This window comes from Aspergillus lucknowensis (assembly GCF_044049455.1).
Source record: "Aspergillus lucknowensis strain CBS 449.75 chromosome Unknown BJX67scaffold_41, whole genome shotgun sequence".
NCBI lineage: Eukaryota > Fungi > Ascomycota > Eurotiomycetes > Eurotiales > Aspergillaceae > Aspergillus > Aspergillus lucknowensis.
In genome coordinates this window covers 61,256-83,067 of record NW_027263585.1, presented here as the reverse complement: position 1 = coordinate 83,067, position 21,812 = coordinate 61,256, and the positions used below count along the sequence as shown (strand labels likewise).

The window sequence follows — 21,812 nt, the reverse complement described above, 5'->3', positions numbered from 1 at the left end:
ACTCTTTCTCCGAATTGACAAGTTGTGTAATAATATTGTCAGAACTGCCGATCCTAGTCATTGCTCATAAATACATACATCGCTTGGACCAAAAGGCGCAGTGGGACTTAAAAGCTTGGGTATAAGAGTGAAATGGCAAAATATATAAAGTAGCAGAGAAATACGGCATCATGAGACAAAGGTTGATACAGTAGACGGTTACAAACCACTGACAAACAAAAGAGGATGAGATTGGGAATAAATTTGCAGCCACAGTAAGTAGGAATTTCATCGCTAAATTAAATCACGAATAATAGGGAATAGATGGGTTTGAAAAAAAAGGGGGTTCGGTCATCTGGTTACCGAAGAACCCGTTGTTTGAATACTTCATATGCTTGTCGTCCCCAGCAAGAAGGCTCGCATCGTTGATGCTATCGATATCTGCCATCGGTACTAGATTGGTATCGCTCCAGCTAAGGAAGTCCCACAGATACTGCCCATTGGGGTCATCCATGGTTGACGGTGGGAAGGGATCGGTGAGTCCACTGTCGTGTGTGACGACGAAGCCTCGTCCGTTGTCGTTTTGGGAAGGAAGAACCCCCGGTGCCATGGTTGGGGGAATGCCTGGCTCGCGCGCGGCGGAGGGGTTGGCGTTCATGTTGTTGGTCTCAAGAGATATGGTAGGGCCACGTTTACTGGCCTCAAAGATTCTGGAAACCGCATCAAGGGTCTTTCTTGCGGTTGGACTTGCTTGCTGTAATCGCGCAAACACAAGTAAAGCATCTTGTACCTGCGCCTGGCATGCTTCTGTCGTGGCCCGTGGATCGGTCACAGTGTTATCGTTGATGAACAAGCCCAAGAGCGGAATCATAGTGGACTGGAAAAGAAACCACACAGCATTCCAGCCAGACATTTGCGGAGTCTTGGCCGCGGCAGAGATATCCCTGATAGCAGTTTCGGCGATTTCTCTGCACCTCTCGATGGCTGTCCGCTCTTCAGATCTCAGCGCAATATAGGGAACCCGCCGCATGGCATAACTCAACAAGGTGGGGCGGTAGAGAATTATACGCTGGACGTGATATCGCCATTTCATCACCTCCCTTGCGTTCGAGATCGCTTCGGAGCAGGGTTCGTGGTCTTTTAATATATATGGCAGGCTGTTGTACCACTCCACGAGTTGGTTGTCGAAGTGGATGATCTCGCTGTATTTTGTCAACGGAGAAACTGCAAGGGCGTCCTGTATCTGGTTGCTGATCTTGCAAAATCGAACATTCTCGAGTAACGGAAGGATATCAAGTACATTTCCCTATATAGAGTTAGTTGGAGCCCGTATTCTCACGAGTTAGGCTACATACCGACTCCCGATGATGAGGAAGCTTGACTGTGATCGCGGGACCGAATCGGCCCATCGTTGGCCGTCCCAAGGTCGCGCCGCCCCAGCAATCCATAAGGAACAATGTCCACCACACCTTCCGCTTAAGGTCTAATGTCGCCAACTTCTGCTTGTTAGACGCATCTGACTGGTCCGCGAACTCCCTGTGCAAGCCCATTGTCGCCGCCATGCGAAGAGCGGCACCCATGAGGGCATATGCTAGGTTCGGCTGGGCAACGTAATGTAGGTACCAGCCGCCGAGGATACCGAGAGTCTGAACAGTTTCGAGATGTGAAGACCCTAGTGATTCCAGATCTAGGTAGGCCCTGCATCGAGAGTAATAGATCTTGTGAGAAACATCGTCTGCCGTTGAGGCGCACATGCTCCCCATGGCCAGGACCATGTTCAGCAAGCAATACCATCGGTCGTCTTTCCGATGTCCCGAAGCGTATGTCTCGCGGAAGGATTGCTCATCCAGGATGGGCGTTAGGGGTTGAACGTAGGTGAAGTAAGAATCTAGCAGTTGGGACTCAGGTACCTGCAGATGCACCTGGGGAGGCGTGCTGGGTTGGTCGTTGCCAGGCCAGGACTGACTCTCTGTGGAAGCGATGTCGGCTACGGACCCTCGACGCGGGCCGCTTGGTGGTGTACTGGCAAAATATGAGACGGCCCCTGGGTCCAGCCAAGCAATAGTTTTAAGAACAGCATTGACAGACGAGACTCCAAGATAAGAGGACGGCTGCCTCGTGGAAAGCGACAAAGCGTTGACATCGTCGGATATAGTGTTTGCAATCTCATGGCTGAGATTCCGAGGGTCATTAGACTCCTCTGGCATAGCCTGTAGATGCTCTAGATTCCCATCTTCATTTGATATCGGGGAGACGTGCGCATCGTGCGAAACAGAGGTTGCAGGTGATGATGCACGTGCTCCAGTACTCGCCCCTTGGGTCTGGGCGGCAGTCAGCCCTTTGCTGGTCAGTTCTACAAGTTTCTCGCGCGGTAAGTTTAGGAGAGCATCTGGTGTTGCGCCAGGAAAGAGCTTCTCTAGAATAGCTCGGTATTCATCGAGCGTCGTTGATAGTTTTTCGACATGCCTGCTTGGAGTGGTTTGGTGAGCTTGCAGTCGGGGTGGGAGGGGGGAAACCCCAGGAGCGCAAACACCCACCTTCGAGATGGTCGAGGATCTGAATAATGGCAGAGATCGGCTTTCTTGTACCACCTACAGGCCTCGCAGGGCTTTTCACCGTCGCATTTGATTTTGCGATGTCGACAAGAGGTACAGGCACGCAGAGTGGTGACCCGGCGGCCGATGGATGGCTGCCGCTCTCGACCCCCGCGGGCGGGAGTCGAGGCGGCGGGGTTTTCGAAACCCTCGAAAGTATGGAACATTGCTGAAAGCCTGGATCCTGGGCCAGAGTAAGCTGGGCGGGGGGATGGAGTATAAAAGTAGTCAATGGGCGGGAGACAGCGTGGCTACGGAGGATTCATTGCCTTTGAGAGAAGTGGGTATCGATGCAGGAAAAGTCAAGTTCCGCAAAAGAAAAAAAAAAGAACAAGTATGGAAAAGGCGGGGAAAAGAGCCGAAGAGGGGGAGGAAATAAGACTCAGCCAAAGGGAACGATTTTGGAACGATTTAAGGCCGGATAATTGTACGTTTTCAGCCGTATACGGGGTCTAAGGTTGTCAGATTCCTTCGCCTTTGCCTCCACGGCGATGCTCCTCTGACTCTTCACTCTTCAGTCCCTGGGGATCGTCAGTAGTGCCACCGAATTGCTCCCGATCCTTTCTCTCCTTCGGTCCAACTGAATTTTCTCTTTCCCCCACCCACCCCGGATTCCTCCTCGCGCCCAGGTCTTCTGCCGCGCTGCAGCCAGACGGGTGCAGCCCTGGCCCCCTCCAAGTTTCCTGGACGAAGCAGCAGGTTCAAGCGCCGAGGCTAGCCACGCCTCCTCCTCATTTTGCGATTCTGACGCAGACATGACAGGGGTCGATCAACGCGATTATTACATCACGGTGCTATTGCAGGGGGGTACATCGGTGCTGCCGGCAGTGTGCGAGCAACGCTTACGAGGAGGAATTGGTGGCCTGCCGCTTGCCCGGCCCTTCTGACCGCTGCCTCGCCTGGCCTGCAGTGCTTGCTTCGCTTGGTCACTGTTGGCCCTCCCTTTTAATTATGTGTATCAGAATCATGCCAAGAAGCACGGGGATTGGCTTGAGGCTGGGGGCGTTTTTGTGATTTGACCATCAAACTCCATGAACTGTAAAAAGGATCAAAAAGCCGCACCCTCCAAGAATAGACGACACACAGGCGGATATTCGCGGATTTAATGAAGCTTATTCAGGGGATCGAGAGAAGAAGAGAAAGTTCTGGCATGATCATCTGAGGTGCTGTTTTTCTTCACATGTTTCCACTGAAGGCTGGGAAGCAACCCCAGACCTGGGGGTGGCGAATGGAGTATTTCCCCCGGCCGAGAATTCCCCACATCGATTGGGTTCCTCTCCTCTCCGCAATCAGGAGATTCTGCAAGAGACACTTGCGGGACATGCGATGCCCAATCTCGGACCCGAGAGTGGGCAGGTGCAGCGAAAGTCCACTGAGCACATTCCAGACGAGGACAGAGCCACAATCGCAAGGAGATTACGATTCGCATCTTGGTGGCGTTTTCCTCCTCGTTTCACAAGAACAGCCGGCCATGAATTATGGTTTCTGCAGGGGAGACAAGAATGGGCAGTGGAAAAGTCACGATTTGGGAGATCATGGGAGCGAGGGGGTTTTCTCGCCACCAGATCCTTCTGAGACAACTGGGGCGTCAAAACTCAAAAAAGAACTTGCAGTTTTGAGACAGAGGAGAGTCTCATGGGGGTCTCAGGATTCGCGTTTGGGTTCAGAGATGAAAACACAAAGAGTTCAGGAATCGGATGCCATGCTTGACCGGCAGTCGGGATGAACTTTAAATCGTGTGTGGCGATGATTTTCAGTCCTAGCCCTAGCCTCGAACCTTTGTCTCCTCCCAACAAGGTTTCCATTCTCACCGAGAACCATCCAAGAAGTCCAGGACACCTCGTCAGTCTGGATTTAACCTCTTGGCCCCCAATATAGGCAAGACCCTGGGGGCAAGCTAATCGCCTCCTGGGCCTGCCGACGAGAGCGTCAAGTCTGCACCCAGGAGTGCTGGCGTCCGGTCACGATTTCTTGAGGCATTCGATGGTCCGGAAGAGGCACTTGTGATAGTTTTAGCGCATCCTGGCTGGAATCAGTCGCGGGGTTCTGGTGCCGGCTAGGGAGAAATGGGTAATTGATCTGCGGGAGATTGCCTGATGAGGATGAATGATTCGTATCGGAAACTTCGGCCATCTTTCTGAGCGTCGGGATGATCCGAAAGCTGCCTGACGCAACGCAAGCGAGGGACTTCGGAGGAATATGATCTTGTCTTTAGCCAAAATGAAACGAGATTATCCTCCCTCGGGCTGTGAGCGACCGGCCTGGAGACATTGCTCTTTTCTTTGGTTTCCCTTCACTGCGGATCAAACCCCTTCACTGCGGATCAAACTTGCCGGCTTCGTTCGGACCGATGAATGGAGAGACGTCGTCTGCGAAGCGCAAAGGGAACGTCAACCGTCGCATGATTGTCTGAAGAGAGTCGGAGAAGCCGCCATGAAGGATAACGTCCCACAGCGGCTGCAAGCTTCGCGAACGATGACTGGTCCGGGGCTGTCGGGGGGCAAGCACTGTGGGTTCTTGCCGTTTCGGCATTAGACTGTCAGAGACTCGTCTCGGCTGGGACCCTCTTCGATCGCGAGGCGACGAGGGGCAGGCTGGTCGCTTTGACCTCGGAGAGGGGTCGACGATCAAACCACTGGCGAAAGAACGCTGTCTGTTGGGGTCCAATAATCCTTCATCGCTCCTCATCGGTGCAAAAATATTACCCCAACCCATCGTCTCGCGGCTAATCTGGACGAAGACGGCTACCAAAGACCGCCGGTTCGGACCAGCTGGTCGGGCAACCTCTGGGTTTACGGACGGAAGTGAAGGATGAGGGGAGCCGAGCTCGAATCATGAACGCGAAGGAAGAGGGCAAGAAAGAGGGAGCCGAATTTTCTCACAAGGCAGGAAGATCTGAGCGGGATTGCCATGATTTAATAGCCCAAAGCACGTGAGACTTCTCAAGAACGGGAGTCCTTTTCGTCACCCCAGGCGGGCCACCTTGATTTCCCTTCAGGACAGAGGCTGAAAACGATTGTCTCTCACCTCAATGACTCGGGTCCGGTGAAGATGGGAAGATTCGAGACAGGCTCCGCTCAGATACGACCCTGTTGGAGGATGATGACTCCATCGACTCTGAAGGGACGAGTATGGTTGCCTCCAAAGGGCTTCTTATTCTCAAGCCAAGAAGCGCTGGAGAGCTCGACGGGGCGACGGCCGTTCCAAAACTGTCTCCACGCGGGGAAACAGTGGGCCCAGGGTCGGTTGTCGCTGCTGGAGAAAGACACCTGACACGTTCCTCGATTCTGTCACTGGCTTCGGACGAGTGAGCGTATTCTGCGTCGGGACAGGTTGAAATGCAGATATCGGCTGCACGCAGTCGCCATTCTTCATCGTCCCTGGAAGTCTTTCGGCGCTCAGTTGATTTGGTTTGGGAGGATCCAGGGATGACTAATAGCAGATCTAACCCAATTTAGAGCGGAAGTTCCTGGCACGAGGCCATCCCGGAAAGGTATAGCGGCTAGCCGAGGCACGGAGAGCCCTCCGTGGAGCTCTCGACTCCAGACTCACTGCAACAAGGGAGAGAGGGGAGAGCCGTTGGCCCGTTGCAATGTTCAGGACGACTGGCTCTCGATGGCGGAAAAACTCGCTGGATGAGCTGTCGCCGTCGGGATTAAATTCATCCCATTCCCTTTCTGCGAGAGATGTTCTTTCGTGCTGAACCTGCACTCAATCGGTTCTTGACCAGAGCAAGAGATAACAGAGATGGCCGGATTTGCACAGCACACCCTTTCTGCGGGATGGAGCTTCAGGGACAGTGCCGATGAATCCCCTGAAGCTTGGTTACCAGTTCCTACCGTTCCATCCGTCGTCCAGCAAGATTTGCAGGCCAACGGCAAGTACGTCGCCTGCTTGAATTGCAAAAGTTTACCGGTGTGCTAATCTATCTCCTTCATTATAGGTTGCAGGACCCGTTCATTGGCTTCAATGAACTGAGTGCGAGATGGGTCAACGAGAAGTCGTGGACATACCGAAACGTCTTCCAAAAACCTGATGTTCCCCCCGGATCTGCTATCTTCTTGGTATTTGATGGGCTAGATACATTTGCCAAGGTTAAGCTCGACGGTCAAACGATCCTTGAGAGCGACAATATGTTCCTGGCCCACCGTGTTGACATTACCAAACTTCTAGAAGGTGATGGTGAGCACACACTCGAGATTGATTTCGATTGTGCCCTGCTTCGAGCTCGGGAACTCCGCAAGCAGCACCCAGACCACAAATGGGTTGGTTTCAATGGCGATCCCGCAAGGCTGAGCGTCAGGAAAGCTCAGTATCATTGGGGCTGGGACTGGGGCCCAGTCCTGATGACTGCGGGTATCTGGAGAGAAGTGCGCCTCGAGGTGTATTCTGCAAGAATATCGGACCTGTGGACCGAACTAGAGTTGGCTACGGATCATGGGAATGCACAGGTTTCTGCATTTGCGGAGCTAGAGACCAACAGTGATACTTCATACAAAGCCACTTTTACCCTCAGCCTTTATGGACAAGAGATCGCGAAAGCGGTGGCTACGCCAGAGAGCAATGTTGCCAAAGCCACTTTTGATGTACAAAATCCTTCTCTATGGTGGCCAAATGGCTATGGAGATCAGACTCTCTATGAGATCTCTCTCTCACTGGAGGCAGGGGGGAATAAGCTCCATCAAGTTTCGAAAAAGTTCGGTATTCGAACTGCAGAGGTTGTCCAGCGACCAGATAAGCACGGCAAGTCCTTCTTCTTCCGCATTAATGGCATTGATATTTTCTGCGGTGGCGCTTGCTGGATCCCTGCCGACAGCCTTCTCACAAATATCACTCCGGAGCGCTACCGAAAATGGATCGAGTTGATGGCGGTCGGCCATCAGGTGATGATCCGGTAAGTCATTCAGTTCTTTTCCTCGGACTCGATTGACACTAACTCTGTAGCGTTTGGGGTGGTGGTATCTACGAGGACGAGAGCTTCTACCAGGCATGTGATGAGGTTGGTATCATGGTGTGGCAGGATTTTATGTTCGGCTGTGGTAACTATCCCACATGGCCTGCAATTCTCGAATCTATTGAGAAAGAGGCCACCTATAACGTCCGCAGGCTACGCCACCACCCTTCCATCGTGATCTGGGTTGGCAACAATGAAGACTACCAAGTGCAGGAGCAACAGGGTCTTACCTATAACTACGAAGACAAGGACCCGCAGAGCTGGCTGCAGACCGACTTTCCAGCCCGTTATATATACGAAAAGCTTCTGCCAGACGTTGTGAAGAAGACGAGCCCGTCGACTTTCTACCATCCTGGCAGCCCTTGGGGTGACGGCAAAATCTCTTCTGATCCCACGGTTGGTGACATGCACCAATGGAATGGTGAGTGGTATCTCAATACACAGGCAAGCCTTTCAGCTAACAGCATCCTCTCAGTGTGGCATGGAACCCAAGAGAAGTATCAGATTTTCGATACTCTTGGCGGCCGCTTCAACAGTGAATTCGGAATGGAAGCCTTTCCTCACCTCGCAACTATCGACTACTTCGTTGAAAATGAGGCCGACAAATACCCTCAGTCTCATGTTCTTGACTTCCATAACAAGGCAGATGGTCACGAGCGCCGGATTGCAACATACCTTGTTGAAAACTTGCGGACAGCCACAGATCTGGAGGTATTTACTACTATTTTCCCTTAGCGTACGTACGCTAATCAGACCAGACCTATGTCTACCTTACGCAAGTTGTACAGGCAGAGACCATGATGTTCGGGTACCGTGGATGGCGACGCCAGTGGGGCGACGAAAGACACTGTGGTGGTGCGCTGCTTTGGCAGCTGAACGACTGCTGGCCAACCACTTCCTGGGCCATCGTCGACTACTTCCTGCGTCCAAAGCCTGCGTTTTACGCTGTCAGTCGCGTCCTGAGACCGATAGCTATTGGCGTACGCCGAGAACACCATGACTGGAGCGTCTCCCATGCCCAGCCACCGAAGACCGGCAAGTACGAGCTCTGGGTTGCGAGTAGCTTGCGGAAAGAGCTGGCAGGAAAGGTGGAATTACGATTCATCTCCATAAAGACTGGTCGCGAGATTCATGATGCAATCGTGCATGAAAACGTGACCATTGTGCCTAACGGTACTACCAACATCTTGGAGGGCGTTCTCGACTATGTAGCAGATGAGCCACACGTTCTCGCCGCGCGGGTCTGGGTGAATGGTGAGCTGTTAGCACGGGACGTGGACTGGCCACAGCCATTCAAGTACCTTGATCTCTCCGACCGAGGTCTCGAGGTAACCAGGATTTCCCGGACTGACGACGAGCAGAAACTGGAGTTGAGCACCAGGAAGCCGTTGAAGTGTCTGGTCTTCGAGGAACGCGAGGGTGTCCGGGTCAGCGATAGCGCCATCGACCTCGTGCCTGGCGATGACCAGATCGTCACTATCAAGGGTCTGCGGCGCGGTGAACCACAGCTGAAGTACAAATTTCTTGGACAGTAGAATTTAGAGGCTTCCGTGAGCTCACGCTGTTCAGACACACGGCACTATGAAAGGAGATCACTTGTCCCACTCATCGTAATGGCGTGTACCAGTTCAGGATAGATTCATCCTAGAATAGATTCGCATCGAAACAATCTTCTGCTGCCTGGGCAGGGTTGAGATGGATCTTATCAGATTCAGATAACACTCCAATCAGGTTAAGCCCAGGAAATGACATCTTCCAAGTTCACTCGCTCCGCATCCAACCCACGTCCATGGAGCCAGACACAGTCCGCTCTACTGCTGGGATTAAACGCTCCTGGGACGGCCTATCTCTTCGTAACGAGACGCGAAACTCGCAACCTCCCACACCGACAATGGCGGAGTCCGCTCTGAACGTTCACTCGATGTTCGAGACTTTCCGCGACGAACTGGACCAACACCATGACCGTCGCGAGCGACTGATCAAAACGAGTCGTGATATCACAGCCCTCAGTAAGAAAATGTACGCTTTCCTCCCTACAACCTTATCGTCCCGTGTTTCAGAGAGCTAATCGCCCATCCACCGCACCAGCATCTTCTCCCTCCAACGGTCCGTCCAACCCTGCGCCCCCGAACCAACCCCCATACTAAAGTAGAAAAAAACCCCTCCAACAGAGTCCGCACAGCAAACACCCCACTCCCCCCTTCAATCGCAAAAGACACCAAATCCCGCTTCACCCAAATCCTCGACCTCTTCCGCTCCACAATCCCAGACATCACGGGCCTAAACAACTGGCGCTACCAACGACAGCTCAGCCCGGGAATCCAGGAATTCATCGAGGCCCTCTCGTTCAACCACTACCTCACGCATCAGACGCTGATTACAAGATCCGAAGTCGCCGTACATCTGCCGCCGGAGATTCTGGTGACGGAGGAGGACTATGTTATGGGACTGTTCGATTTGACGGGGGAGTTGATGCGGTTTGCGGTTACGTCGCTTTCGGCGGGGAGCCATAGTCAGGGCCAGGGCCAGTCGGGGACGGAGGCTGAGTTTGATGAAAGGAATAATCAGAGTGGGCTGCCGACGCTACCCCCCGCGCAAGCGGGTGTCGTGCGCGACCTCCGAGAGATCCGGGCCGAGTTCGAAAGCCTTAGTATCCCGCGTCGGCACGGTGGTATGCTCCGAGACTATGGGAAGAAGTCGGAGGTTATGCAGAATAGCGTGGAGAAAGTAGAGCGCGCGGCGTACGGGATTCTAGTGAGAGGGAGCGAGAGGCCCGCCGGGTGGAAGCCCGACTTGTCTGCTGGGACGGAGATGGAGATTTACTGAGCTGCTTTGTGGAAATCGAGCCCGGGCGGAGTATGCTACGGTCACCTGTAGACATCTACGCGGGGTTCTTGTTCAAGGTAATGCACCGCACTTGACGCATGTATGTAGTAGACGTGCTGTATTTCCTGTTTCCGATATATGTGCGTTTCAGATATAGTGTAAAATCGCGACAACAAAATCAAAATATCAGCGAGACCATCTCAACCGAATTATCACCTCGGCTGTCCCAGCACGGCAGCGTATCAACATAGCAACAAATATCAAATAAAAACGCCGTCACCCGTAGCATAACATCCCATATCATTCCATCATATCATAAGCATCCCGTAACTATCCCAGAAGCATAAATCGATCGAGGTCACCTGGCAGGGTCGAGGTCAAGCTACTGAGAAATCGGAGCCTGCTCATCCCCAAGGAGAATGTGACCTAAACACACAACCCACAAGTTAGCCCAAATGCCGAAACGAAGAAGGCAAAAAAAAAAAGGTGGGGAAGGGAACAGTGACGAAGAGAAGCAGGACATACGGTCAACGAGCTCCTCCCTCTCAGGCCGATGCTCGAGGTTCTTCTTCAAGCTATCCGACACACGCTGGCGATCGAGCTTCTGGCGCATTGCCTGGATCGATCTATGCCACCAGCCGAGTGCTCGTTAGTACACTTTCTTTCTTTCTTTGTACTTAGTAGACAGATAATACGCACGGAGCGACATTCGTGTCAAGGAGGATATGTCTGTCCTTTAGATCCTGAGGGTCCGGGCGGGTGAGGAGGTGTTTCTCTAAAGAGTCGCGGCGTTCGATGGGTGAGGACGTGAGCGAGGTGGTATCGACCGAAGGGGTGGTGTCGACTGGGGGGTTGGAGTTGTCGGTGGACATTTTTGTATTCGATTCAGCTAGTTGAGGTTCCGTTGGTTTGGGTATAGATCGTGTTGGTTGTGAGACGAGCGAAATGGAAGATATGGCAGGCGAGGGGCAGTCTGCAATTTATAAACGGCACTCTGAGCCTTGGGGGAGAAAAAGTACTTCGACTGGAGGAGACAGCTCAAGCATGGAGAGGTGTTGTCAAGGGGATGAGATGAGGGGAAAGTCAAGTGATTGGGCCGTTCCACGGGATCGTCGCGGGGTGGACGAGGGGGATGCCAGTGCGATGAATCATCTTACAAGTTCAATGAAACCATGCAAAGAAGCAGGAATTGTTTTTGTATGTCTTCAACCGTAGAATAAAACTGACATCGGTTTCCAATCTTGTGATGCCTGACAAATTCAAGGAGCAATAGAGAGGGACTACCACACAGAGGTTGTGGCTAACTAAGAATGGCATGTTGGAGAGCCTAGCTCTTGAGGAGCACGCTGGTTGGGACATCCGCGTCGCAGAGAGCGAAGAGAGTAGTCCCGATTCCTCCAGTAACCGAAAGCAAAGGATCAAAGGCATGAGACGAGCGACCATGGGGACGCAGATTCCGATTCTGAACCCAGTACCATCGAGGTTGTATCGCAATGCTCGTCGAGATCCGGGTTGCTAATAGTTCCGTTCCAACTCACATCCGTCTTTCGGGTCTTGCGTCCATGGTCTTACCTCCATAGCCCGTTCGTCTCGCTTATAACGGAAAGTGACAAAAGAGTCTGATTAGGAAGGAGTCTGGGCTCGGCAGATACATCCGTTTTTTGTGTCCGCCTCACTGAGCAACCACTGAGTTAATCGCGATATTGTAATGACTCGTAGTCCGTAGCAACACTGACGTCCGACGGACCCTCATCGTACAATCAAGGAACCCAGAGTTTCCCACGACCACGGCTGCCACCACGCACCGGGCCACGAGCAGCGCCGCGCCGGCTGTTGGCGTTGTTTCGCGAAGCACCTGCGATGCCACGTGAGGCACCCGTCTGCGTGCTAAGATCAACCGTCGCCTGTTGCTTAGGGGCCACACCCAGCGATCGACTGAATGAGTTGGGATCAATCGGCTGCGTCGGAACCTCCATCGTCTTTTCCACGGGTGGTGCGGCTGGTTTGGCTGGTGCAGATGTCTTGCGGCTGTTGCCCCCACGGGAGCCACCGTTTCTGGATGCGCCCTTTCCGCGGCCGCGGGGAACAAACACTAGCTCATCCTCCTCGCTCTCTTCTTCGTAGGAGAGCAGGGGTTTTGGTTCGGCGGAAGTAGACTGGGTTTTCTCAACATACTTGCATCGATTCTTGTATTCCCTCTCTTCATACTGGATGGAAGTCCGCAGTTGATGGATGTTTTTCACTCCGATGCCAAACTTTTGCGCCCAAATCTGCGTAGGACGATCGTTCGAAATAAGTATGCACGTCTTCGCGGCATTAGACGAATCGGGGCCGCTGTGTATCCGCCAGAGAAGGGCGCTGATCAACGGTCGCAGCACGGGAGGAACTACGGGGATCGTGGAGCCGGATGCCGTGCGGCGATGTCCTTTAAACTCAGAATCCTTTGGTTCTGCTCCGTTAGAGGCAACATGATTATTCGCACACTCCGGACTAGTTCGGGAGCTCCTCGAAGATGGTCGGGATGCGGGACCGCTGTGAGTACCCGCGGAGGTAGCCGACACAGCGTCCGAATCCTTCTTGAAGTTCAGCTTGCTGAGAAGCATTTGCGATAGATCGTCCGTAGGGGCAGTAGGGCTCTCCCGCTGGCCTTTTCCCTTGTCCTCCCGCGTGTCTTGTGGTATTGAGCCATCCTCCGGGATAGGTCCGTGGGCCGCTTCCTCCTCTTCCTCGAATTCCGGTAGGAAAAATTTCTCTGCTTCACTCCAGTCTTCGTATTGCTCCATCGGTCCTTGCAAGATAACCCTCTCGGAAGCGACGTTGTCTTTGCCGGAGGTGGCTCGATCAAGAAACCGCACTGCCTCTCGAGCGTTGATCGCGACCTGCGACCCGGCTTTCTTCAATGTGTGAAGGCGCTCAAGAGCTGGAAAGAGACGGTGAGTGAGTTGAAAGTGAGTGAGTAGGAGCCATATTTGAGAAGGCCTTACTGTAAAGAGGTACGACAAGAGTGATAGCCCCGCTAGTCGTCCATTTTTTAATCTCACTGATGTTCGTAGTCAGTGCCGTCTCATCCACGGCACAATGGAAGATCTTGCGTCCCATCGACATGGTAGTGTTTCGGTTGTCGATAACGCAAGCTAAGTTTTCGGGGAATATAGGCTACAGCAAGGCGCAAAGCCCTACTCCAGATAGTCCGTTCTAGAAACTGCGACTACGGTAGCTCTGTTAGCTGAAGCCCGAAAAAAAGGCCGTGAATGAATGTCGGCGGACGGATCTGGGAACGATGTGGGGGCAGCGACTTGGGGAGCGATGCGGGCTTCAGGAGCCAGGGCCGACGGAAGGAGCCACATGGAAGGTACTCACAGTCGGATCCTAGTTCATGGAGAGTTTTCATCGGCAGCATCTTGTGGTTTGGGTTAGGCTGATGCAGAAGTGCGACCGAGGTGACAGAAGTGTGGAAGTTGCTGCCATCAATGGAGCGATCGGATCAACTCGCGGAGGCTGCGGCCTTAGTAAGCGGCATTTAAACGAAGCACAACTCGTTAGGACCATGCAAGGGAAAGACTCCAGGTTGCTTTTGTCTTGAGCCATTAACTACTCGTTCTCTTAACACATACAGCTCTATATGGATATCTTGAATTACACTCTATGAGGATGACGCACCCTTTGTGCCTGCTTCAAAGACACCTGTCAATCCCACCAAAGCAGTGAGTTGAACCAGGAGCCCGCCGATAGACAAAGCAAGTGAAGGCGGCATCTCCGGGCTGCTTAGTTTACTTTCTTGATTAAGCCATCCGTCGGCTTGACACGCTGTGCCCACTCCCTAAATATACAGTAAGCATGTGAATAGTGAGCGGGCAAAGATGACTTACGTCCAGCTCCCATCATATACTCTCCGAATGCCCGGGTCTCCGTACTCAGCTAGTCCCAGCGCTGTTTCAATGATGGTAGCAGTCACACCAGTACCACAGGAGCTGATGATCGACTTGGTCTCGTCCACATCGTGACCTTCAAATATCTTGCGTAGCTCGGCTGAGGGAAGAAAGGTCTTCGTCTCAGGGTCAAGTAGCTCCTGGAACGGCAGGCTCTTTGAACCAGGGATGTGCCCTGACGATAGGCCGGGGCGTGGCTCGGGGTCAGTTCCTGCCCAGCGGTCGTGAGATCGCGCATCCAGGATCTCCACCTCCTTCGCACCTTCCTTGCGGTGCTCTTTCGCAATCTCTTTCAGTTCAAGGTAAGGGATCACAAGTTTGGAATCGTAGTTAGGAACAGGATAGTTCGTCTTCTCCGGCTGCTGTAGCTCGCCAGTTTCCGTCGGGTAATTGTCGCGCACCCAAAGTCGGTAGTTATTCAGAATATGGACCTTGGGATGTCCAAAGACCCTCAGTGTCCACCCTACACGCGGAGCACTAAAGATGCCGAGCTCCTCAGAGTCATAGACTACCACTTCGTCCTCACGTCGGATTCCAAGCTCGCTCATCGCCCCAGCGAATGCTTCAGCGGTGGGGAGCATGTGCGGGTAAGGGGACTCGGTGTCCTTGATCGCATCCAAATCGAAGAAACGAGCCTGCGGTATACGGTGCTTGCGAAAAACATCGATTCCCGTGCGACCTTCGGGGTCGTTTGGCATGAACCAGGCAGCACATAGGGGTATAACCCGTGGGAAGGTAGAGATTTTTGTAGGTGAGTTCTTCTTCAGGGCTTCGGAAAGCTCCTTTGGAGAAACAAGGTATGATGAGAATGAGGCCTGCCGAGTCTGGGCTTGAAATCGAAGTTGGGAAGAGACCGTCATTGCTGGTCGAATGAAGCGGGTCGGTGGAGGGAAGGTGCTACGGATCGCCGCGAAAGCCGTCATCGTGGGAGGCAGAGTATTGAAGGCGGAGTAATTTACATTGAGGTGATGCAAATAAAAGGTCCAACGCCCAGAGATGGCGAAAGGCAGACAGTAAAAGAGCTCTCTCGAGCGAGAAAGGAGGAAAGAACTCTTGTGGGTTGTCCTGGAGACTTATCAGCGAGGGCGGTTCACGATGCGGAGTCGGCGGCTTCTCCGCCATGTGAGAAAAAACAGCTGCATCCTTTTGGCTCGTCCGCCCTTATCGCCCCATCCACCCATCCTCCTTCGGGCTCTCAAGAACCAACGACAATCTCCGCCATCTCACGATCCCACCTCGGCCATGAAAGTCACTCTCAAGGAATGGAATGCAGTCGCAACCTGGCGCTGGGATATGCCAGATGATGAGGTCTGTGGCATTTGTCGCGTCCAGTTTGATGGCACTTGTCCAACTTGCAAATTTCCCGGAGACGACTGTTCATTGCGTAAGCTGCCTCCATTAAGAGCAAGGCGCCCTTCCTCTCCTAACTTCGATTTTAGTGCTTGGAAAGTGTGGCCATTCCTTCCATATGGTATGAATGCGGTCCCGAATATCCTCATTTACGCTGACGTCCGGCTTTCCTCGAAGCACTGCCTCATGACTTGGATCCAACAAGAGTCTTCCAAGGGCCTTTGCCCCATGTGCCGACAGAGTATGTGGAGCCCCAACTCCATCTTACATCTACTAAACACGCTAGAATTCGAATGGAAACAAAACGACGAGTAAAACAAAGAAAAGCCGCTAGGATTGGTATGGCGTTGGGCTTGCAATGGCTATGATACCCTGTTTTCGTTCAATATACGTTACTGTCTTGTTATAGAATCCTCAAGTGCAGACACTTGTACTCCGCAAGTAGACCCTACGTCTGCTGCCACGATATATATATATTCCCATCTCACATATTTGGTCCAGTGCCTGGCCAAGTCACCTGATTTTATCGATAAGAGCGTCTCCTCAGCTCTTAGCCTTCCAACTCACAGTGCATCCATCACCAGTTACAGCTTCTTGTGACCATGTAGTTAGCATTACCGGTCATGTCTCTACCTAAACCTACCTCATCACCCCCTCTCTCCTCTTCTCCATCAAAACAATCTGTCCGCCGTCTGTCCCAGCCTCACAGTATCGACGAACAAATCGTGCGGGCAAGCGATACCCCGAACAAATATCCAACCCAGCATACCCCCGCCACAAACCTCGAGTCCGACTTTGCTGAGGAAGATGAACAAGCTCACCGTGAGCAGCCGCCTCCTTACCAAATCCTGTCACAGCCTTTTTTCACCCTGATCGAGGACACCCACACGTCTGAATACTACCACCCAACAGTCCACTACATATTTTCCGATGACGACACGGATATTGTCACGGAGGCCGCACTACGCTCCCTGGAATCGGAAGGAGACACCCTCTCGAATACTAATACCAAGGGGAAAACAAAGGCGACCAGCGCTAACCCACGCCAACAACCGCCGGACGGAGGCGACGAGCCATTCGGGGAGGAGAGCGCGACGCGCAAGGAATCTCTCCTTCCGGACCCGGTCCCAGGAGTCAGAGATAACTATATAATTTTGGATATAGGTCGCTCGCCTTCTGCGCAGGAGTTCAAAAACCCCATGGCTGGTTCACCAGATACCCAGGACCAAACGCAACAGGACACGAAAGAGCCACGAGAACAAGATCGACCGTCGTCCCCGCACGACTTCACAGTAACATCCGCGCATAGCCTTTCCCCCTCCTGGCAGGTCCTGAACACAAGCCTTCTCCCAGCGCCAGCATTTGAGGGCAGTTCCTCTGGCGAGGAACCGCTGAATGGCGGTCTCATGCTACAGATACAAGGCACCAGCGGTTTACCAATCGGAGCGATGGGAAAGGATAAGGAGAGAAGTAGTCAACGGCTGGAAGAGATGATGGATCAGTTCGCGAGACGACTGGACGAACTGAGACTTGTGATTGAAAGTGGCGAACAGGGTATGCCTGTAAGGATCGAAGGATCAATTCATGATGCGCGGCTGCTTGCTGGTCGGGATACCCGGGATTTGACGACGAATCCGCATGATCCGGGGAATGAAGAAGCCTCTCGGGAACGAGAGAGCGAGCTTCCTCAATAATAATTTTAATGCTCGGGGGGAGTTTCCATATTTGCCTTGTGGTCTATTCTAGCAGAATCTTTTTCCCATCATGCAGGCTTGTCCTAAATCACACACATGTGCAAGGAATTCCAACCCAAATTGGATGTGAAGTGTTGTATGCTCCTTCAGTGGGTGCATTCAGAAATAATCAAGAAACACTCGGTGGATATAAATCCAAACAGACAGAACGCAAGTTGACCACAGGTAATCCCAATAATCCAAAAAGGTATCTGGCGAACAGTAAAGTGTCTTCAGAAAGTGCACAACGCCACTATCAATCTCCGCGCCAAGTACTCAATGACAAGGAATGCGATCTATGAAAGTGAGACCCAATGCAATTGCCAATCCTCTCATAACTCCGAGATCCCCAGACCTTGATTATAGCAGACAGAGACAAGAGAATATGCAAAGAAAGAAAGCAAATCTGAGCTTTTGCATCATGGATCAGGGCGGTGGCCGGTTTCTTAGCCTCCGACCACTGGAAGTCCCCGAGGGAGGAACATTTTCTCGCCCTTCTATCATCCCGGCCATCTTCTTCGCGACCATTTTGTGTGGCAGCTTGGTCTCAGGTATGCTTGGGTTTGAGCGGCGCCTCTTCGAAGGTGGAGGGTCGACGCTGTCGGCTTCGGCGACGCTGTCCGCACCAGTAACTAGCGGGGCAGATTGGCCTGTCGAGGGTTTGTCGTCCGTGTTATACGCGAGCAGTCTTGCGGCGACGTTTGCATCGACTTCCCTAAGTCCTGTGTTGGAAGGGTTGATGCTGGTAATGGATGGTGCTTGAGCTCCTACCTCGTCCTCTGCATCATTGTAGACGAAACCTTTCGACGGTGACCCTCCTGGGGGGCTCGCGGAAGCGGACAGTTGGTCGTCGCAATTGAATGGCAGCACTTCCATCTCTTTGGTTGTCCTCAACCTGGATTTTAGAGTTTCATGAGAATCAGTGCTCGGCAAGACGGTCTGGTACTCGTATTTTCGTTTTTTAGGGGTGGCACCAGTTGCCACATATTCCGCCAGTGGTCGGTTCTGGACGCTGGAAGAAAGCTCCGAAAGAGGTTTTCGAACACCATCCGAGAGTGGAGCGATGGACTCTTGTAGACTTCGCGAGTCTTGAGTTGCATCTCCCTGAAGCCTATTGATCCGACCTCCGAGACCCTCGATCTGCTCCTGAACGGATGAATAGGATTGATGCACATCGGTCGCAATGTTATCCAGAGTTGCAAGATGGGTATCACGGTAGCGGCCGTTCTGCGATTGTGCTTTCGCTACGAAATCATCCAATGCCTGTAGTTGCCTTCCCATGTCCTCCACCTGGGCATCAACAATACGAACCGTTTCCTTATGAACCGACTCTGTCGCTTCTTGGATTGAAGAATTGTGCTGATCAAACGCCTACACACTTAGTAAGAGGGCGGACACTTGGGGGAAGAAGTTACTTACCTCCCAATCGCTTTGCATTCGTGCCTTAAGTTCGTCCTTCGATGCGTTGACATCCTTTGCAAATTGCTCAGACTTGGAAACCCACTCGTCGACCTGGCGATCGTGCTGAGTAGTTGCGTGCTCCAGCAATTCTCCAGATGACGAAACGTCCGTTCGGATAGTGTCAATCTTCGTTTTCAGACGGGCAAATTGTTTCTGTCGAGAGTCCCCAATGAGTGTTTGGATCTGAGACATCAGGAGAGCATGCTCAATCTCCGTGGCCGCATGCTCTTCTTCAATTGTTTGCGTGAGATGTGTAGAAGCATTGCGACTGGTTTCTATGTTTTGGCGAGTCGCCTTCTGCAGTTCAACTCTCAGCTGGTCGACCTCATTTCTCTGCTCGGCAAGGTGGGTGGCCATTGTTTCGAAGACCGATTTCAGGTCTTTTCCAAGGTTGCTATATGATGAATGCAGCTGCAATTGTTAGCACAAAGAAAACAAGATTGGCAAATTAGCTTTCTTACCTGTGCATGAAATTCGGAAAATTCCCCTATAACTTCTTCAGATATCCGAGCGGCTGCAGCTGAGAGGCCATTGAGTCCTTCTCCTACTTTGAATTTAACGTCTTCACGCAAATCTTTGATCTCTTCAAGAACGTTATTCATCTCCTCATGAGCGCTTGATGTTTCGGCTTTGGCTTCATCATGTGCCTTGTCGAGCGACTGGGCGAAATGCGATAAACTGGATTGGGCCGCATCCACCTGTGAGAGTTCGTTGGCGATGAAATCGGTAATTCGTTTGGAGGTTGATTCCACAAGGTTGGCGTGCTGCATTTGGAAAGCCTCGACCCTGTTGTCGATCTGTTTCGTCACGTCGCAAACCTCTGTTGTTAACAGTTGCCATATCTCTCTGTTTGTGACATGCAAGTCGGATTTGCGATCTAGCTTTGCGTGTAGCCCACCCACATCTTGGACTGTCTGGTTCAATGTCGATAAAAGTCCTGTGCCGATGTCGTGAAGTTGGTGTTCAGTCTCTTCGTGGGCGCTCCGTAGCATCTCTTCTTCTTCGAGTTGTACCTTAGTGTTCTGCAGGACGATCTCTGTTTGCTGCAAAACATCACTTGTTGAGCAGAGAGCAGCCAGTGCCTCGTCATTGTCCTTTTTAAGATGATTGAACTTGCTCGTGAGTGTAAGTAGCTCTTGGACCTTATTACGCAAGTTGGATTCCATCGACTCAATCTTCGCTCGCTGCTCCTCGTTGATAATGCGTCGCGATTCGTTTTCCATGGTCATCCCCTCGTAGGATTCGACCGACATATATACACCATTCCGATGCCTTGTTGCGATGAGCTCAGCTTTAAGTTTCTCAATCTCGGATGTGAATTCGCGAAGCAACGTCTTTTTCGGCATGATAGAATTGATCTGGGGTTTGTTCCGGATGTTCTTCGCCCGAAAAGCATAATCTAGGGTGGAGATAGTCTCCTCGATATTCGTTCGAGCGGGGGAGATCGTGGCAATGATGCATGTTTTGGTCCGTCCTCCCAGGGAATCTTGAAGCAATCGAGTCAGTTTCGACTCCCTGTTCAAATTATTAGCATGCTTGAATTCAATCACCCATCGGGGTTCAAACCTGTATGGGATATGCGGGCTCTTGTCGACGAGAGCATTGATTACTCGGCCCAAGGTAAGTAAGCTCTTGTTGATTAAACCCGCTTCAGTTGCACGCTTGTTCTCTGCACCACTGCGTTGGATATTCTCGCTACCAGCCAGGTCGACTAGATTTAATTTCCCAGGGCACACATATTCCTCTCCCGACTCCGTTGTTCGTTTAATGTCTACCGTTATTGTGAACACGGTATGGCTGCGGGAACTCAGATCGTTGCATTTCGTCGCGGCGACTTGTCGCTTATGGCTGCCTTGTTGGAGGAGCTTGATACCCGAAGTCGCAGAGTCAATGTATGTTTCTTCCATCCCTTGAACTAGCGTGCTCATGTGGCCTTTTTTCTGCTCGTTCTCGTAGATCTTAAGCTTCGGATTCTCTTCAACTGAAAGGAGGTCGCGCAATTCCTCGTTATATAGCTCGATGAAAGAACATTTCACGGCGCTCTCTGTATCTGCCAACTTATCGAATAACGAGTACAGAACGCGGGGGATAATACCAGCGTTATCTGATAATATCCCTAACGTGTCCGTCATATCACCAGACATTGTGTATGTCTTTCCAGTGCCGGTTTGCCCGTACGCGAAAATGGTGCAGTTGTACCCAGCAAGCATCTGAAGATAGTTAGACTTATCCGCCGTTACATTTCAATCATATGCACTCTTACCTCCGTCACGATTGGAAGTACCACATCTTCGTAAACGATCGCCTGATCAGCCGCTGCTGAGAACACTTTATCAAAGGTATATGTTTTGTTGGACACTGCGTTTGGGCCCATCGACAGCTCCACGGTCTTTCCCTTTACTCCCTCCGTGCAAAGGGCTACTCCACTATTCTCCTTCACCTCCCGTTCATTTCGTCCCCGGCATCGTACGACAACATGAATGCTTGTGTCTTCGTTGATCTCCCGCTCAATATCCCTCTCCTTCCTCTTCGCCGTTGCGCTTGCCGGAGCACTAGGTGATTTCATCGTGCGCAGCCCGCTAGCAGCAGAGGCTTTCTTTGAAGCAGCTGGGGAAGCTTGGGATGCATTGCGGTCGGCTAAGACGGAGCCCGCCCGTTTTGTTGGCTGCCGTGTTGCCGTTCGCCTTGTGGGAAGACCGGAGGCGGGCCGTTGGGGGCCGGCCATGGTGAAAAATTGAGATTCTTGGAGAAGAAGGCCACCGACAAGCGTTAAAATGATAAATTAGATATTAATCAAGAGGCGGTTCGATCTCGGCCTTCAGAAAGGTCGTCAAGTTGGTGGTTGTCGGCAAAGTTGATGCTGTGAGCCAAAAGAGGAAAACATAAACAAACCGGGCCACAGGAGAACGCACGCGCCACCATGTGACCCGGGCTCAACCTCCAGTCATTCACGCCGCTCACATGACGCTGCATCGCCGCCTGCATC

At 52.2% G+C, this 21,812-nt stretch overlaps 9 protein-coding genes across 9 annotated transcripts; 5 read left to right on the top strand and 4 right to left on the bottom strand.

Moving 5' to 3' along the window:
• Positions 1–204: 204 nt before the first annotated feature.
• Positions 205–2,913, bottom strand: BJX67DRAFT_223498 (putative C6 transcription factor). Its single transcript, XM_071025785.1, has 3 exons — positions 2,517–2,913; positions 1,335–2,445; positions 205–1,285 (listed from the first exon to the last, which is right to left on the bottom strand). The coding sequence occupies exons 1-3, from the start codon at positions 2,738–2,740 to the stop codon at positions 284–286; spliced, it is 2,337 nt and encodes a 778-aa protein (XP_070883330.1). The 5' UTR covers positions 2,741–2,913; the 3' UTR covers positions 205–283.
• A 629-nt stretch (positions 2,914–3,542) lies between these two features.
• BJX67DRAFT_223480 (uncharacterized protein) lies at positions 3,543–4,593 on the top strand. The gene has a single exon (XM_071025783.1). The coding sequence runs from the start codon at positions 3,754–3,756 to the stop codon at positions 4,297–4,299; it is 546 nt and encodes a 181-aa protein (XP_070883329.1). The 5' UTR covers positions 3,543–3,753; the 3' UTR covers positions 4,300–4,593.
• A 1,464-nt stretch (positions 4,594–6,057) lies between these two features.
• Positions 6,058–9,216, top strand: BJX67DRAFT_223483 (beta-mannosidase). Its single transcript, XM_071025784.1, has 5 exons — positions 6,058–6,454; positions 6,517–7,467; positions 7,518–7,948; positions 8,003–8,238; positions 8,286–9,216. Exons 1-5 carry the CDS (start codon positions 6,321–6,323, stop codon positions 9,060–9,062), a joined length of 2,529 nt encoding a protein of 842 aa, XP_070883328.1. The 5' UTR covers positions 6,058–6,320; the 3' UTR covers positions 9,063–9,216.
• A 46-nt stretch (positions 9,217–9,262) lies between these two features.
• Positions 9,263–10,455, top strand: BJX67DRAFT_361445 (translin family protein). The gene is made up of 3 exons (XM_071029867.1): positions 9,263–9,546; positions 9,616–9,633; positions 9,699–10,455. Exons 1-3 carry the CDS (start codon positions 9,317–9,319, stop codon positions 10,351–10,353), a joined length of 903 nt encoding a protein of 300 aa, XP_070883327.1. The 5' UTR covers positions 9,263–9,316; the 3' UTR covers positions 10,354–10,455.
• A 116-nt stretch (positions 10,456–10,571) lies between these two features.
• BJX67DRAFT_223470 (RPEL repeat-containing protein) lies at positions 10,572–11,369 on the bottom strand. The gene is made up of 3 exons (XM_071025782.1): positions 11,053–11,369; positions 10,879–10,979; positions 10,572–10,779 (listed from the first exon to the last, which is right to left on the bottom strand). Exons 1-3 carry the CDS (start codon positions 11,223–11,225, stop codon positions 10,736–10,738), a joined length of 318 nt encoding a protein of 105 aa, XP_070883326.1. The 5' UTR covers positions 11,226–11,369; the 3' UTR covers positions 10,572–10,735.
• A 744-nt stretch (positions 11,370–12,113) lies between these two features.
• On the bottom strand, positions 12,114–15,205 carry BJX67DRAFT_373901 (thiosulfate sulfurtransferase; the record flags this gene model as incomplete). The annotated part of the gene is made up of 4 exons (XM_071031464.1): positions 12,114–13,273; positions 13,338–13,509; positions 14,128–14,173; positions 14,223–15,205. The coding sequence occupies 4 exons, from the start codon at positions 15,203–15,205 to the stop codon at positions 12,114–12,116; spliced, it is 2,361 nt and encodes a 786-aa protein (XP_070883325.1).
• Positions 15,206–15,379: 174 nt separating this feature from the next.
• BJX67DRAFT_361435 (anaphase promoting complex subunit 11) lies at positions 15,380–16,167 on the top strand. The gene is made up of 4 exons (XM_071029866.1): positions 15,380–15,666; positions 15,722–15,753; positions 15,810–15,873; positions 15,919–16,167. The coding sequence occupies exons 1-4, from the start codon at positions 15,525–15,527 to the stop codon at positions 15,945–15,947; spliced, it is 267 nt and encodes an 88-aa protein (XP_070883324.1). The 5' UTR covers positions 15,380–15,524; the 3' UTR covers positions 15,948–16,167.
• Positions 16,168–16,205: 38 nt separating this feature from the next.
• BJX67DRAFT_223389 (uncharacterized protein) lies at positions 16,206–17,682 on the top strand. The gene has a single exon (XM_071025781.1). The coding sequence runs from the start codon at positions 16,256–16,258 to the stop codon at positions 17,324–17,326; it is 1,071 nt and encodes a 356-aa protein (XP_070883323.1). The 5' UTR covers positions 16,206–16,255; the 3' UTR covers positions 17,327–17,682.
• BJX67DRAFT_223385 (putative kinesin family protein (BimC)) lies at positions 17,559–21,671 on the bottom strand. Its single transcript, XM_071025780.1, has 5 exons — positions 21,090–21,671; positions 20,393–21,036; positions 19,288–20,341; positions 18,785–19,237; positions 17,559–18,736 (listed from the first exon to the last, which is right to left on the bottom strand). The coding sequence occupies exons 1-5, from the start codon at positions 21,549–21,551 to the stop codon at positions 17,792–17,794; spliced, it is 3,558 nt and encodes a 1,185-aa protein (XP_070883322.1). The 5' UTR covers positions 21,552–21,671; the 3' UTR covers positions 17,559–17,791.
• Positions 21,672–21,812: the final 141 nt, after the last annotated feature.